The sequence below is a fragment of the Drosophila arizonae genome, chromosome 5, assembly GCF_054131065.1.
Source record: "Drosophila arizonae isolate 15081-1271.41 chromosome 5, UAZ_ARI_1.0, whole genome shotgun sequence".
Lineage (NCBI taxonomy): Eukaryota > Metazoa > Arthropoda > Insecta > Diptera > Drosophilidae > Drosophila > Drosophila arizonae.
In genome coordinates, this window is record NC_142925.1 from 4,664,536 (window position 1) to 4,681,032 (window position 16,497).

A 16,497-nucleotide genomic window follows, 5' to 3' on the forward strand; every position below is an offset into this window, starting at 1 on the left:
TCGAGTGACCGCATTTGCATTGGCGAGCGCATCTAATGCATAGCACAATGTATCTACAGCGCGTACAGATACAAATGTATCTTTGAAGAGCGTGCCTTTAATTTTATTATGGCCAAAGTTTCGTATTGTTTTTGTGCTTGTTGTGCTTGTGCTTACGTGCTGTTTGCACAATCTTGATGCTAGTTGACATAATTCGAAGCAATCAAAATACAACAACACAAAATGTATGCCAATGATTTTTTTTGGCTTAGACTTTTTTTTAAGGCGTAGTTCGTAGAACAGATTCGCTGCGCTTTGCTACTTAAGCGGAAGCTCTTTGAACCAGTTCAGGTGCCATAGCGAATTTTTCGATTTGAATTGGGGATGTTGTATGCTGATTCTAGGAATTGTAGGCCGTAGAGAAATTACCTAAAACTTATCTGAACAGAAATCCTAAATTTCTATTCATCAAAGCTTGATTTATAGATTTTTCATCTTATCTTAAATACCTCAAAGTTAAGTTTCGTCTGCAATTTAAGCCACGTTTTATAGTCGGTAGCCGCTGACAATTTCAATTTGTCTTGCTTCAATATTTTCCTCTTACTTTTATTTTCTATTGACTCCTTTGCTAGCTATTTGCATGGCTGGCTTGTAACAGGTTTATATATGCCATTAGTTCAACTCTATTTTTTTTCGCTGCTTCCTCTGCTGCTGCTTCCTCTTCTTCTAGTTTGGCTACTGCAGCTCATCAGCTCGTTGCCAACTATATCAGCAGCTATCTATCTTAATAGCAATAGAAAGCATGTTGGGCGCCTTTTCCTCTAGCTATATTTACCTATATACTAGAGTCGGTATACATAAATATATCTATATATTTACTTTTTTTTTTTGTTGTTGCTTATCGTGAAGTTTCTGCTTTACAATCGGCCTGAACATCCTGTGGCGGCGCATTCACTTCCTTTTGGCAGCCCAAGAGATTTGACGCTTTGCCGCTGAAAGCTTTTTTTTCCACATTTCATTCACAATATTTACTACAGCAAAAATTCACAATATATGCTGGGCTTTTGCGAAACTGGTCAGCGGCTCAGCATCGTCAAATGCGGACAGCTGTGTTGCAGGAAATTACAAAATACAAGAAGAAGACAAAAAATATGTGAAATAACCAGGCGACCGTTAAGCATTTCAGCCTGGCCATAAGACCAAGTGAGAGTATGCAAATAAATAATAATTTATTTCTATTGCGCATAACAAAAATGCCAATGAGCGAGAGAGCAATATAAAGAGAGAGGGGGAGGCAGATAGTAAACTAGACGACAGCTCGTCTGGTTGCTTTGACTTGGCTCAAAGCATTGACAAATAAAACGTGGCTTACCACATACGTTGACAACCACACACAAATACACTGATATACACACACACACACACACACATACTAGCTACAGCAGCCTCAAGGATGCGTGCCCTTGCCTTTGTGTCTGCGCCAGCCGCTGCAATGTTTACAGCTCAAGATTTCAGTTACGCGATAATCACAATAATTATTATTTTATTATGAAAAAAAAAAGAAGCGAAACAAAAAATAAAAGAAAATTAAAATCAACTTTATGACGACGACGAGGCATTGACGGCACTCGTTCCAGGCACAAAAACCAACTTGGCAACACCCCGCCAAAACTTGACTCTCGACTGGAGTCTGGCGACTGGAGTCTCCAGCTCTGGCTCTGGCTCTGTCGCTATCTCTGGCTGTGGCTCTGGCTCTGGCTCTGGCTGTGTAGCTGAAGCCACGTTCTGCTTACTATGTGATGTATTTTTAATCGATGCGTTGAGATTTGCGCGCTGTGGCCGCTGGCTGTGGGTGGGTGCCCAGCACGGGCCAGGGGGAGGAGGAGCAGCAGCAGCAGCAGCAGGAGCGGCATGAGTCAGCGCAAGCTCATGTTATAATTGGTTCTCAAATTTGCGAATATGTTTTTGTGAAATTTAGTTGGCAATACGAAGCCGCTTGCCAACCCTTAACCAGTGGCCCTCCACCCCTTATTTGTAGCCCTTCTTCTTCTCCTTTGGCTGTTTGGCCTTGTAAATGCGATGCCAATTAAACGACTCAAATATCTGCTGCTTCTGCTCTGCACTATCTTCTGTGCTGTGGCGGGGTTAGGCCATGTACTTTGACACTCCAATTAATGTTGTTTTATACTATTTGATATTTGGTATTCGATGCGAGCGGCAAGTCTTTACGCGACAACAGCAACAACAACAACGACAACAGCTACAACAAATGACAACAACAACAACAGCAGACAACTTTTAACGCTTGGTTAATTTTGTACATTTTTCCACTCTTTTGTTTGTTTTCAGTTGAGTTTTGTTTTTTTTTTTTTTATTGTTGTTTTTTTTTTCATGCTGTTTTTCCATTATCATGATCGCTGTTTTGTGATATCCGTTGGGGCTGTGTGTGAAAATGCATAGGAAAAAACTGAGCCGAAAACGAAAACCTTAAATAAAACGACAAATAATAGTTAGCTGGCCATGATTTCATTTGGCTTGGTAAATAAAAAAAAAAAAAAAAAAAAAAAAAAAAAAAAAAAAAAAATATTTAAATTACGTACAAACAAAACAGAATAAAAAAGGGGATAAAAAGTTGGAAAAAAACCCAAAGAATGCGCTTATATAAATTGTGCAATTACCCGCCACACTTTTTTTTATAATTTTTATTTTTTAATTTTTATTACTTATCTTTAGTTGGGATCTCATAAAGTGAAATGAGATCGTCACCAGAGCATCATTATGAAATGCTGACCACAAATATGATTTGTATAGTACTATAACATACCGATTGACTAATGAGTAATGAGAAAACGATAGTAAAGAAATAAATACATTCCTTAAGAATCAGAATCTATAATTGAAATCGAATTTATTTTTGAAAAATGTTTAAATATTTGAAAGTATTGATAAAGCCTAAATTGAATGAAGTAGTCTCGCTAAGCAACCTTTCTCTCATCCTTTTTACAGGGTAGCTACTCGTCAGGTACACTTTTCGGTTTAATGCCCGATTTAGAACTAAATGTTTAGCCACAACATTTTCTGCTTTTTGCCCTTTTTCACTTAATTTGTTTGCCCGTTTGACATAGTATGGACTGTTTTAACTATATATATAAATATATATGTATATGTAGCCACAAAGTCGCCTGGAACCCGTTCCAATTTGTTGGAGCCGTGTGCGCCGGCCTGGAAAATGTTTCAAGTGCATTTTTATGAGCGCTCTTTAATTTTGTGTGTGGCTATGCAGTGCCGCAAAAGAATTTTGTGCGAGCAGCACAGTTTAAATAGCGGTAATTAAAGTTGTGGTTAAATAATTGACTAACTGCAGAGCAGCAGCTATTTAATAAGGGGTAGAAATATGAAAGAAGAAGAACCATTTTCAAGTACTTAGTAAAAAGTAGAGAACAACATTCGTTAAACTTGTTGTAAAGAATGCCTAAGGGAAATATCTTATATATATCTTATATTTCTATATGACTATGACTATGTATATTAAACTTTGACTTCACAATCGATCAAAGTTCGGAACTACCTTAAATTTTCCGTAACCTCTATCTTGCCCTTTCATTGGATTGCATTAGCCGCTGGGTCTGGGGATTCCCAGAAACAAATCGCACAATTCGCTTTTTGTTTCGCATACAAAACTGAATAGATCAATAAATGTGTACATATGTATATACAAACGTCAATATCGACACGTGATAAAGCATAGAGCTACATTTGTCGATTATAAACAAGTATTTCTTTCAACAGAATCGCATTAATATTAAATAGACAGGCTGGGGCTTTAAGTATTTCCCAAATAAGCAACAGCTGCACATGTAAGAGTTGGCTTCCAAAAAAAAAAAACACAAAAAACTAATAATACTATATGTTAGCTTGTCAGCTAGCTGTGCCACGCCTCCTTGCGCCGCACTGCCGCCTTCCTCTAAGGTTTGGGCATGACATAAGCAGCACGTACTTTCAGCTAGTTCGACTGTCACCTGCTGCAGGCAGGCGAAGCCGCAACTAAATTAAATATGACTAATATTTTGCAGTGACTGTAGGACACAAACACTCATACACACACATACACATAGGTAGATATACACTAAAAACAACAATAACAACAACGTTGACTAAGTAAAACTTTAATGCGCGTCGCGCTCTCGAGTTTTGTTCGACAAAATTTTTTTATTATTGTTGTTGTTATTGTTATTGCTGTTGTTGTTGTTGTGCTCGTTCCGCCCCGTCACGCCCTCCTCACAAGCCAGCAGCGACGTCAGCTTGGAACTTGGAACTGCAGCAATTGTTGTTGTTGTTGTTGCTGTTGCTGCTGTATCTGCTTAGAATCTCACCTTGGCAATTGTTGATCAAATGCTGCCGCCGATTTATTGTTGAAAACATTTTTGTTTCAGCTGCTGCTGCTGCTGCTGCTGCTGTGGCTGTGGCTGCTGTTGCTGCTGCTGCTGCTGCTGCTGTTTTTCATCATAATTTTTGAGCAGCTGTTGTTGTTGCTGTTGCTGCTGATGGATTACAAAAGCACAACTGCAGCACTGACTCAGTTTTAGTTTAGCTGGCTACAAATTAGAATTACAAAATTTCAAGGCCTTGCAGGTGAATCAAAAGCGAATGAGAATTCGAATGAGAACTCGCATTCGTATTCGCATTCGCATTCGTATTCGCATTCGTTTACGTTTACGTATTCGCAATTCGCATCGCATGCCATTCGCTAGCCGATCTGTTGCTGCTGGCAGCTGTCTCTGTGTTGCTGTTGTACAATTTTCAATAGTTCACAGCAACATGGGAACAGTTTCCGGATTTGACAAACATTGTTGCACAATACAACAACAACAGCAACAACAAACAACAGGGCTTTAAGAATGGCAGAACGCGTAAAACGGCGGATGCTCATCATCCGTTGGGCTGTGAACAGTCACGAGATTTGTCACAGCAGCAGCATCAGTAACAGAGCAACGGCAGCAACAGCAGCAACTAGCAGCAACTGTTGCTGTTTAATTGTTTCTGCGTATGCGTCCAGAAATGGCAAAAGGCACATTTCTCTACGCCTATAAAGCACTAATTGAGTTAGTAAAATGCTCGATTTGTCGCACGAACTAGTCTCAACTTGGTCAATTGGCATGCAGCCAAGTTGTTGGCCCCCTTTTTTCGCACGAAACACTGAGAACCCTAAAACATGTAACAGCGCACTGAGATGCTCAGTGTACGTATGTATACCATATGGCTAACAACTTTATCAGCGCTTAAGCATAACAACATATTAAGTTTGTATTTAATATAAATGAGCTGCAATTGGCGTTCAATCGAAACTTGTTGAAAGTATCTGAATGCGTGTATCTTTCTCCTGTCACATTTTATGGCTCGCTTCGGCTACGTGACTGAAAGCCAACGGCAGTGGCAGCAGCAGCGGCAGCTGGTGAAATGCTCATGCGTGGCAGCGATTAAGCAATCACCGTGGCAACAACAACAACAACAGCAGCAGCAGCAGCCACAGCAGCAACAGCAGCAACTCATGTGCCTATATAGAAATTAGATCAATATCTTTATTTATTTATAAATTGTTTTACGTGGCTGCCTCCAAGGAGCGCGCTCATTTCTCATTAAGCGCAACGCCAACCACAGCCAGCAGCAACAGCAACAGCAACTTGTTAATTGTTGTTGCTGCATTAGAGACGTTATATAAACTGACCAAAGCAACAACAGCAGCAACAGTCTCCAGTCTCCAGTTTACAGTCTCCAGCTCCGGCCTTGCCTAATTGCATATTTATTGTTTATTAAGCAGCGTTTCCCGCGGGGCACGCTCATAACTTGCCACTGGCTGCTGCTGCTGCCGCGTCTCATTCACTTTTACGCATTGCCTATATATGCATAAATTAATGAAGCGCGCGCCATTCATTGCGTTGCGTCTAGCTGCTCATTGATAAAGATCAATGGCATAGCCGAGACAAACAACAGCGCACACAGCACACACAACACCCCTGGGGAGCACAACACCGTAGTTAGTTGCTGTTGCTGTTGCTGTTGTTGTTGCTGTTGTCTATAGTCTAGGCCAAATTGGTCAAACATGTCGCATATTTTGCATGGCTACAGCGCGAGCTTCCATTGCAGCCACGTGCGTGCCCGGGCTAAGTTTGAGGTCAAATGGCTGCAATCTGGCCAACATGCCCGCCAGCCACGTGTTTCAACTTTGAACGTGGCTGCTGTCGCTGCTGCCGTTGCTGCCGTCGTTGCTGCTGCTGCTGCTTATGAGGCACGCTCTGGCATCGATTTGCTTTCAATTTGTTTGGGCAGCGGCCAAGCGGTGTTAACTTGCGTTCATAAAGGCAGAGATGCTGCCCAGGCTTTGCTGCTGTTGCTGCTGCTGCTGCTGCCGCTGTTGTTGCTGGCCTTGAAGCCTTTGAGCGTTTTTTGTTGAAACTGTTGCCGTTGCTTTCTACTTTAGTTTTCTGGTTTTTTTTCGGCGCTTTTGGCATGCACATGGGGTAGGCGTTGCCCAAAACAGCCCGCAACGATTTTATTTGGAAATCACTTTTGTTGCACCTACCCCAGAGTCAGAAAAAAAGTAAAGTAAAATAAAATAAAGTTCCACTCGTCAGGGCCAGTTGATTGTCTGTGTGTGTGTGTTAGCCTGTTTGCTCAGCGCTGTATTAGTGTCGGCTTTTGGTTAACAAGCGACTCTGGTATACGAAAGACTTAGGCAACGAACTTGAAATGAAAAAAAAAAAAACAGCTGAAAACTAAATACGAAACCTTTCGCCTTGACTGTAGAACGTTTGCATGTGGCTTTTAATGAGCTGTAGCTGAAGCTGTAGCTAGAAGCTGAGAGAAGCAAAAAAAAAAAAAAAAAAAAAAAAAAAACGGACGGACTGTACAACATGTGCGTGACACTTGACTCTAGGGCATGGCACAGCAACAGAGCGAGAGAGCGAGGGAGATGGTGAAAGAGAAGGTAGAGACAGGGCAGACGCGCTTTTCAAAAGAAAAAAAAATTTTTTTTTTTTTTTTTTCTGTTCAGTTGCTGCCACGACATGGCATTGTGTTCATTATTATTTATATTATTTTTCTCAGTTTTAGGTTTTCGTTTTTTGAAATTTACGTAGTACGCTTTAAAGCCATTGCCTGCCCTGCAGCAATAGTTGCTGTTGCTACTGCCGATGTTGCTGTTGTTGTTGGCTGCATTCAAAATTATAAACAAATTTTGCACGTAAAACAACAGCGGCAGCCGCAGCCGCAGCCGCAGCCGCGGCAAACAATTGCATGCAATGTACAAATTTTCCAACAATGAAATGGCAGCAACAACAGTAACAACAGCTAGCGCTATAATAACAATAATAAAATGAAAATGCTACGGCCGGCAAGTTGCGTAATCCGTCAACCATGGCAGTCAAAAGAGCAACGCAGCAAGAAAATACCTAAAGCAACAACAACAACAACAACAGCAGCAGCAACAATCTCAGCGCTGTCTTTGCAAGTGGGTGGGGCTGTGGTTTCTCTTGCTTAGCAGCAGCGCACGCAACAATTGTGTAGCTTAAGCAACAACAACAACAGCAACAACAACTTGGCTGCATGCAAAGCGACAGCAGCTGACACAAGAGCAACATTAAATAGTTGCTGCTGGCAGCAATCGCGCATTTGCAATCTGTTTCTTAAACATTAAATAATAATAAATGCGTTTTTTTCGGCTTTTACTTTTATTTATTTATTTTCGTTTTTGTTGCTTTTGTTTTGAGTTTTTGTTTTTTTCTGTTCAGATACAAATCTTTGCCGCATTTTATGAATGATCGCCAGCGAGTGGCCAAAAAGCACTTGTTGCGCCAGCAACAACTTGTTATTGTTGTTGTTGCTGCTGTCGCGGTTGCTGCCGCTGCTGCTGCTGCTGCTGCTGTTGACGAACAACTTTAGCGACAAGATCATAAATCAAAATTTTATTTTGTTTCGCGCAGCATTCGCTCAAGTGCTCCATCTCGCTCACGCTTCGCGTATACCCCCTCCTCCTCTACCCTCTTTCACTATCTTTATTTTATGACTTTTTGTTGTTGCTTCTTTTGCGCATAAATTAAAAATTACCGCTGCGCTGGCGATTGCAGCGCGATTAAAATAGATTGCCCGCTGTGGCCCGGCGACGGCCTGGCGAGGATGACGTCGCTGCCTAAACACGTCTCTCTCTCTCTCTCTCTCTATCTCTATCTCAAATATCCCACTGACTAACTGTCTTAGTGACTACCTGACTACTCGTCTTGCCAGCTGGCGCGTGCTTATGGAAAGTTTATAGCTGTCATAAAAATATATAAAAAACCAAAAAAAAAAAAAAAAAAAAAAAATCTGAGAAAGGCAAACAACAAAAACCATGCAGATTCAAATTATAGCAAAATGAAAGTGAACCACGGTGCGTATGCGCAATGTTCAAGTAAAATTAGCAAAAGGAAGAGCAATTGCTGAAGCTGTATAAATTGCTGTTGCTGTTGCTAGCTACTGCTGCTGCTGTAGCAATTGCCTGCCTGCGATAGGCCACATATGAATGTGCCATTAATCAGGCTAAACAAAATGTTTACAAAATGTAACAGCAGGCGGGCAGCAGCTAATTCAAAGAGCCGACAACAGCAGCAGCAGCAGCAGCAGCAGCAGCAGCAGCAGCAGCAGCAACAGCAGCAACTGCTGCATGCCGGCGAAAAATGGTTTTTAATGTTGGCCGCTTTTTTGCAAATTCGCGCACCAAAAATGTGCTGCAAATATGTTAAAATCTTGTTGCATGGAATTTATGAATGAAAAGTCAGCGGCCAAAAGAGCCACAGAGAGCCAACTTATTGTTGGCAACATAACAAGCAACAAGCTGAGAACAATGCGGGGAAAACACTGCATGGAGCCCAGCGAGATTGTTGCCCGTTGCTGCTAGCCATAAATTTGTGAACAGCAACAGCAAGAGCAACAGCCACAGCCAAGTGCAACGCTCGAGCGTGAATTGGCAGACAGCATTTGCAACTTGGCCAAAATGGAAAATGCAACAACAACAACAAAACAGCAGCAATTGCTTTTGTTAAGCTTTTTTTGTTTTTGTTTTTGTTTTGGGGGGCGTCGTTGTTGTCATTAACCGGGCGCAGCTTGGCTGTCTTGTCTATTTGCTTAGACGCGGCAGCCAACAGTTGTTGCTGTCGCAGCAGCTAATAAAGCGCTCACTTCCTCGAGCCAGCATTATTTATGGCCAGCGTCCACAAGCGGGCGGGCCCTTAGCCCTAGCCACCCGCTGTGGGCGTGGCAGTGCCATAATTTATCATAGCAAAAGGCAAAAGTTTTTTGGTTACTTTTTTTCTGCAGAAACTGAAAACTATTTTCCACCTTTTTTTCATATATTTCCTTTTTTTTTTTGCTGTCGCGCTCCCACACAAATCAGGCAAAAAATCATTGCTTTGGCCAGACGAATAGGTTGACTTTGGTCTCTCAGTCGCGTTTATCAAATGCGTTATCTTTTCCCACGTTTTAAATGCTCAACTGTCAAATGAATTAAATGAGCAGGCAGCAGCCGCGCAATTTGAATTAAGATCAACAAAAACGCACTTTGGCAACGGCACCACAAACCAGTTTCAATTGCGCGCAGCCAACACAGGTGGACACACCGCCAGAGATATGCTGTGATATGCAACAACAGCATGAGTTAAAGCTAAAGCTATAGTCACAACAACAACAGTGGCTGCTTGTGTGTGTGTGTATTAGAAAGCCTGAACATTTGGCCGCTGGGGCGCATCTGTTGGCTGTCGACTGGCCATCAATTGTGGTTCTCTCTCACAGCCACGCATAAATTATATTCCCAAGTGACATATTGCGGAAGTGATCAAGCAAGAAGAATAAGCAGCAGCAGCAGAAGCCGCAGCAGCACAAGTGTTGTGCCATCTGACTAGAAGCTAGCTGCAAAGTAGGTTAAAAGGATAATGCAGACGAGCTATATAAGCGAAATGCAGCATAGACGAAGTTCTATTGCTCTCCGAGGTGTAAAGAGGTATTCTTGTATAGGTGAGATCTTTTGCTCTCTGAGATGTGAAGCTAAAATCAGCTATAATTCTCTGCTTTATAATGAGAGCAGATGTATCAATTTGAGGTAATTATGTGTTATGTATCAGTGATTCATTTTAATCATGCAATCTGATTAACTTTGATTTAAGTACATCTAGTAGTCATCCCAATTATCTGTACCTAGTTTGTGCCACAGAGCTTTAATATAAGCCGAGTTCTTATAGGTCACATATGATATACCATACACTGTTAAGCTTTAGTACATCATATACGACAATTACATTCAAATGTCGTATATGATGTACTGATGTATGAATACAAACCCTAAAAAACTCATAATACCCTTTGCCTGCTATAGGGTATACATATGTAATACAAAAAGTCTGGCTAAGAAGACAGATCTCTTGGTAACGGCTGCTGCTGCTGTGGCTGTGACTGTGGCTGCTGCTGCTGCTGCTGCTGCTTCAAGTGACACAGTGACATGCTAATTTCTCGTTTTTTTTTGCTGCTGTGGCTGTTGTTTGCCATATTTGTCCATATGAAAGTGGTACAAATTGATGCGAGAGCCACAGAAACCAAATGGAGCGACGAGAAGGAGCAGCAGGGGCACTTGCGATTGCGATTGCCATGACATAAGGCTGATTGACATTTGACAGACTGTCCAACAGTCCATCTCTAGCTGTCTGTCCTGCCAGACAGTTGACTACACTTTTACTCTCGTGCGTGGCTTTATTTTACATCTTTTTTTTTTTTTTTTTTGCCTTTTGCGTTTTGCTCTTTGCATAAATATTTGTGGCCATGCGAGTGGGGGGAAGTCGAGCTCGTTTTTCGAGGTGTTCTCCTTAAGAAAAAAAAAAAAATATATTTATACTTATATATATATTTATAGCAGCTGGTATTAATTTTCTAGCCTCTTGCATTTTCGCTCATATTATATAATTTATAAAAACCTGTCAAAACATATTTTCAATGCAAAGCTGACAATTGAGATGCTGCTGGCTAATAGCTGTTGGACAAGTAGAGTTGAAAGTGGCAGAAAGTATGTTTGTAAAAGTAATAAAATTATATTTTCGCTATGATATATTAGTTTCTGATATATTGCCATATATATTGTAACTAATTGACGCGTTTTTTTTTTAAATCTGTTAATATTTTATATTTCATTTTGCTGCATGCATAGAGTCGTTTTTTGTTTGTTTAGTAACTGCCTCGACAATATTTTATTATTGAGCGCATTTTTTGCGCTTGGTTTCTCTTGCGTAACAGCTGACAGATAGCAAAAGCATAAACGCGAACTTCAAACCAAACCACCAAAAACTAAAAGGAAATAATAATACAAATAAATACTGTTCAGCATCTCAATATATATATGTATATACAAATCAGACTTAGATCGGGTCAAGCATTAGCTAAGCTATGCAAAAATCGCAGCTCGACGCTCAATTGAAGCGCTTCGCCCCTGTACCCAATTTCAAATCGAACCGTGTGCCGCTCGATTGCGCATTCAATCGAAATTGAAAATGAAAATCCAAATGAAAATAAAACAAGCTCAAAAATCAAAGTAACAAATAGTAAACTTAACTTTGCGTCAATGTCAATGATCTGTCAGAGCGCGGAGCTCACTAGCGATTGGACAATTCGACAATCGGACAATCGGACAATCGAGCCAGACCATTCGGCAATCGTAGCCGGATCAGTGCGATTAGCGAACATGTCTGACTTTAGTCAATACCGGTAGTTATCGCTTAATTGAATCAACAGCCGGCGGCACATGCACATAAACCAAATTCAGGCCCAGGCCTCAGCGCCAGGCCCCAAAGTCAAGCGCCAAAAACATTGCCAAACTCTTTATGGGGCGACATTAAAAAAGCGGCAGTCGGTGAAATTTAGTTGGCAAAAAGCCCCATAAAACAGTCGGCAGTAAATAGTAGTAAAAACAGTAACGAAGGCGCCTAATGACAGTGGAAGACTAATAGTTACCCTGTAACCAAGTGACAGAACATATTTGATATTGATCTGTTATATAGTATATAGTATATATACATATATACATATATACAACTATGCATATATACATTCTCATGAAGATAGCTCGTCTTCAAAAGAATCCATAACTATCTATAGATCTTATCCAAAATATCTACCCACATAAATAGCTAACTGCTAAAGCCGACACAGTCAAGCCTGACTGATCAGCACTAGCTACATATGCATAGACCTAATTTTCATCTCCTACACTCTTCTTCGATCATACCCCATTTCTGGCCACAGGGTGCCTAAAGAGTTTAGGCACACAAAAACTCACACACACAATCACACATACATACACTCACAAAAAAGAAAAGATCGTATGCTACGCTTCAAAAATTCAACCAACCGCGAAGAACGACCTTGAACAAGTCGGTTATAGATAGTTATATGTGTATTGGAAGACTATATACGAATCTATTCATATATATATGTATGTATATATAACTATTTGTAAGATTGCAAATTGTAGATACAGTTAAAAGCGCGCATAAATAGCATTAGATACGCGCTGCTGTTGTATCTTTATATAGATGTATTTATACACACACTTGAGCCCAAGACGAAGTCGAGAGATTGAGCAACGGGGTAGCTGCTGCGGCTGCTGCTGCGGCTGCTGCGGTGGCTGATGCCGTTGGCTTTCAAAAGTGAAGTGCGCACAGCTCAGCGCACAATTAGTTCTACATAACAACAGCAACACGTCTCGACTGGCTGCGATTCGAAAAAAAAAAAAAAAAAATGAAAATTGAAAGTAACTGTGAGATACATTTTTGGCTCATTTGCTGTCGCTTCGCAGCTGATGATGACGAAATCATTCACTCGCAGAAATTATACTGCACTTAATACTCTGTAGGCAAATACACACTCACACACACACACACACACTCAATTGAGTTTTCTGCAAGTGTCACACGCTGCCAAAATGTGTTTTGCTGTTTTCTGTTCCATTTTGGATGCCAAGCCAAGTGTTGAATTCATTTTAGCTGCCAGCTGCTTTTCACAAGCATTCACTTTTAATTTCATATGAAAAGTGGTTTGAAAAGCCGTTGTGCATATAGAAAGAAATAATAGCAACGACAACAACAACAACAACAACAACAACTATCAAACACCAACTAAAACTAACTTAGTCAATAGCTCAATCGATTCTCCTTGTTGAAAGATGCTGGGCTATTACTTAATTAAAGCCGGCTTTGCTCTTTATTTTATAGCCGCTCAGACAATTTAATTTCTGTACAGCGAATAAAGTTGAAACTCATGCTGAGTCGAATACCTAGATATTGCGTCATATACTATATATATATATAAAAATACATATATATCTGTAGATATATCGAAAACATGTTGTTGATTCAGTATTCTTCATTCTTGGTTTTTGCAGGTGAAAATCTGGTTCCAGAATCGTCGCTCGAAGTACAAAAAAATGATGAAGGCCGCTCAGGGTCCGGGCACCAACAGTGGCATGCCACTCGGCGGCGGTGGACCCAATCCTGGTCAGCATAGTCCTAATCAAATGCACAGCGGTAAGTTCTTAGCATGTGCCACAGATCATAATAATATATCATAAACTAATATCATTTATTTTTCATTTATTTTCTCCCTTGCAGGCGGTAATAACGGCGGTGGCTCGAATAGCGGCTCACCCTCACATTATCTACCTCCCGGACATAGTCCAACGCCATCAAGTACGCCTGTGTCTGAGCTATCACCCGGTAAGTTTGAGGGAAATCTTTTAAAGTTGAAATTAAATAGAAAAAAAAAACTAAAATCTCTACCCTATATATAGCCAATTTTAAGCCAACACTGCTAACTGACACTCATTTTCTTTTCTCTCTCTCTCTCTCTCTCCCTTCTCTCGTTCGTGTAGAATTCCCACCCACGGGTCTTAGTCCGCCAACGCAAGCGCCATGGGATCAGAAACCGCATTGGATCGATCATAAGCCACCGCCGCAAATGACGCCACAGCCACCTCATCCAACGGCGCCGCATCCGCAATCGCACCACCATAATCCGCCACCACAAATGGGCGGCTATGTGCCCCAGTATTGGTATCAGCCCGAGACGAATCCTTCACTACTAACGTAAGTTTAAACAACTCTGAGCATAAATCACAAAACCAAGCCATTGAAACACATTTCATAGCCAATAACTAACTAATCACTTGTTAAACGCTTCTTTTCTATGCGTTCTTCTCCCTTCTTCTTCTCTTCTTCCGTGCAGCGTGTGGCCGGCGGTTTAACATCACCCAAATCAACTGCATCCGCCGACGCCTTCGGCTGCGTGGCCGCAGTCTTCGCAAACGCAATGCTATGAGACGAGGCCCTGCGCTGAACTGAATCTCCATCACAATCATCATCATCATCATCATCAGCATCAACTACAACATCAGCATCAACATCATCATCATCATCAGCATCAACATCATCATCATGATGAGGTATTCGTGGGCGTTGGTGACGGCGTCGCAGCGGTGCAGTGAGGTTGACCCAAAAATTTATATATATATATATAAATATATACAGATAGATATATACAAATCTTAGCCAATAATTAAATATTGATTGAGCATATTGATGATGAATATATATATATATAAAAGAACATTGTAAAATATTAAATAATAGAAAGCAGCTACATTTTGTATATGTGAATGAGTCGTTTTACAGTTAGTCTAAATAATTACATTAAAAACAATAAAATACAAATAATAAAAATAAAACATAAAATACAATAAACAAAACATACAGACAGAAATTCCTCAACTTAATTTTATGCGTGTCCTTCATATTGTTTATATATATTAAAGAATATTACTATATAATTTTTTTTCTCTTTGTAAACTATAGCAAATTGCATAAATTGTATATGAACAATAAAAAAAAACACTAAAAATGAAATCAGTTGTTGATCTTAAGCCTTTTTTTTTAGAGCCAAGCAAAGGTCTAATTTGTTTTTGTTTCACACTTTTTTTATATACGTAAAAAAGAGCGACAAAATATAAAATGAAAACAAAAAAAAAAAAAAAAAAAAGAATCAGTAAAAATCAGATCTCAACGGAACATTTTGCATATAATTTTTGATAATGTCTCAAATGCACTCGGAACAACAATAAAAATATTAAATAAACAAAAAATAAACAACAATTAATTTTTTCATGTTATGTGCAATATAATTAATAAATGAAAATAATAAAAAGAATTATTTAAAAAAATCCGCTGTCAAGTTCATTAAAAAAATTCAATGAAATTCAATTGTGTAAAAAAGGCGTTTAATAAAAATTTTTATTGTAAATTTGTGTAAAATACAAAAGAAAAATATTAATAATAATAATTTAAGCTAAACTAATTTTGCAAAAAAAAAAAAACACAAAAGATTTTAAAACAAAATAAAAACTAAAAAAAAATCACTGCATAAAATGTAAAGTAAATTTAATTAATATTAAAGGCAAACAAACAATAATTATATGGAAAAAATTATATATACACATATATATAAATGTACACATTTATAAATTTATATACATCTATATATATGTATAATTGTAGTGCTTGCTATAGCCGTAATTTGTAATTTAATTAATTAAGTGGTAATTAGTGCTTGTGGTTAACTGTAGTTTTATTTAAACAAATAAAAAAAAACAAGCAAATGAATAAAAAATTAAAAAATAAAGTTATTTCAATGAAATTGTATTTAGTTTCTTTTATAATTTCATTTGCATTGTAAACTATTGAATTGAATTTAAAAAAATAAAAAATAAATAAAAATAAAATAAGAAAATTAAAAAAGAGTTAAAGTTAAATTAATATACAAAATAATAGAAATGTATATGAAAAACAAAAGAAAATATATTATGTGCTAGCATTTAATTAAATAGTTTTAATCTAGAAAATGGCAACTACTTTCTAAATAAATCAAAACAACAGCAAGCAGATATATATACATATATATGTATATCTCAGATAGAGAAACCAAGCGAAAAACCATTTAAGTTGTAGTATTTGTCGTAATTTTTAAAATCTAAACAAATCAAATCAAACGAAACAATAAAAACACAAAACAAATGAACGAAAAATAAAAAAAAAAAATAATTATATATACATACAAAGAAAAAAAAAACAAACAAAATTAAATTCAATAATTTTCAATCACAGCCACTTTGCCGGGATGTCCTTTTATCAGATTCTTTTCCTGCCAAGGATCTGGCACGCGACGCACATTAATGCATTTACATTAAACGATTTTACACTCGAAAAACAGAAAGTTAAGTGGCAACCGAGCACGGCGTCGGAAGGAAGCATAAAATCTGTTCCATTAATCATAAAGAATGCAACAGGATATGCTTGAGGCTTACAGGCTTTTACAATCTGTATGCTGAATGGTTCCATTATGTGCTCAAAGTCACAAATTGCACGCACAGTAAGCGAGAGCGAGAGTGAGAGAGACAACCAG

At 38.9% G+C, this 16,497-nt stretch overlaps 1 protein-coding gene across 1 annotated transcript in view; it reads left to right on the forward strand.

The window, feature by feature from the left end:
- Nucleotides 1–15,091, forward strand: part of Dll (homeotic protein distal-less) — a 29,955-nt gene extending 14,864 nt beyond the window's left edge. Inside the window, exons 4-7 of the mRNA XM_018013329.2 lie at nucleotides 13,430–13,571; nucleotides 13,656–13,760; nucleotides 13,916–14,129; nucleotides 14,269–15,091. Coding sequence (XP_017868818.2) covers nucleotides 13,430–13,571; nucleotides 13,656–13,760; nucleotides 13,916–14,129; nucleotides 14,269–14,287 — 480 coding nt within the window. The 3' untranslated portion in view covers nucleotides 14,288–15,091. The remainder of the gene's footprint in view (nucleotides 1–13,429; nucleotides 13,572–13,655; nucleotides 13,761–13,915; nucleotides 14,130–14,268) is intronic.
- The last annotated feature ends 1,406 nt before the right edge of the window (nucleotides 15,092–16,497 follow it).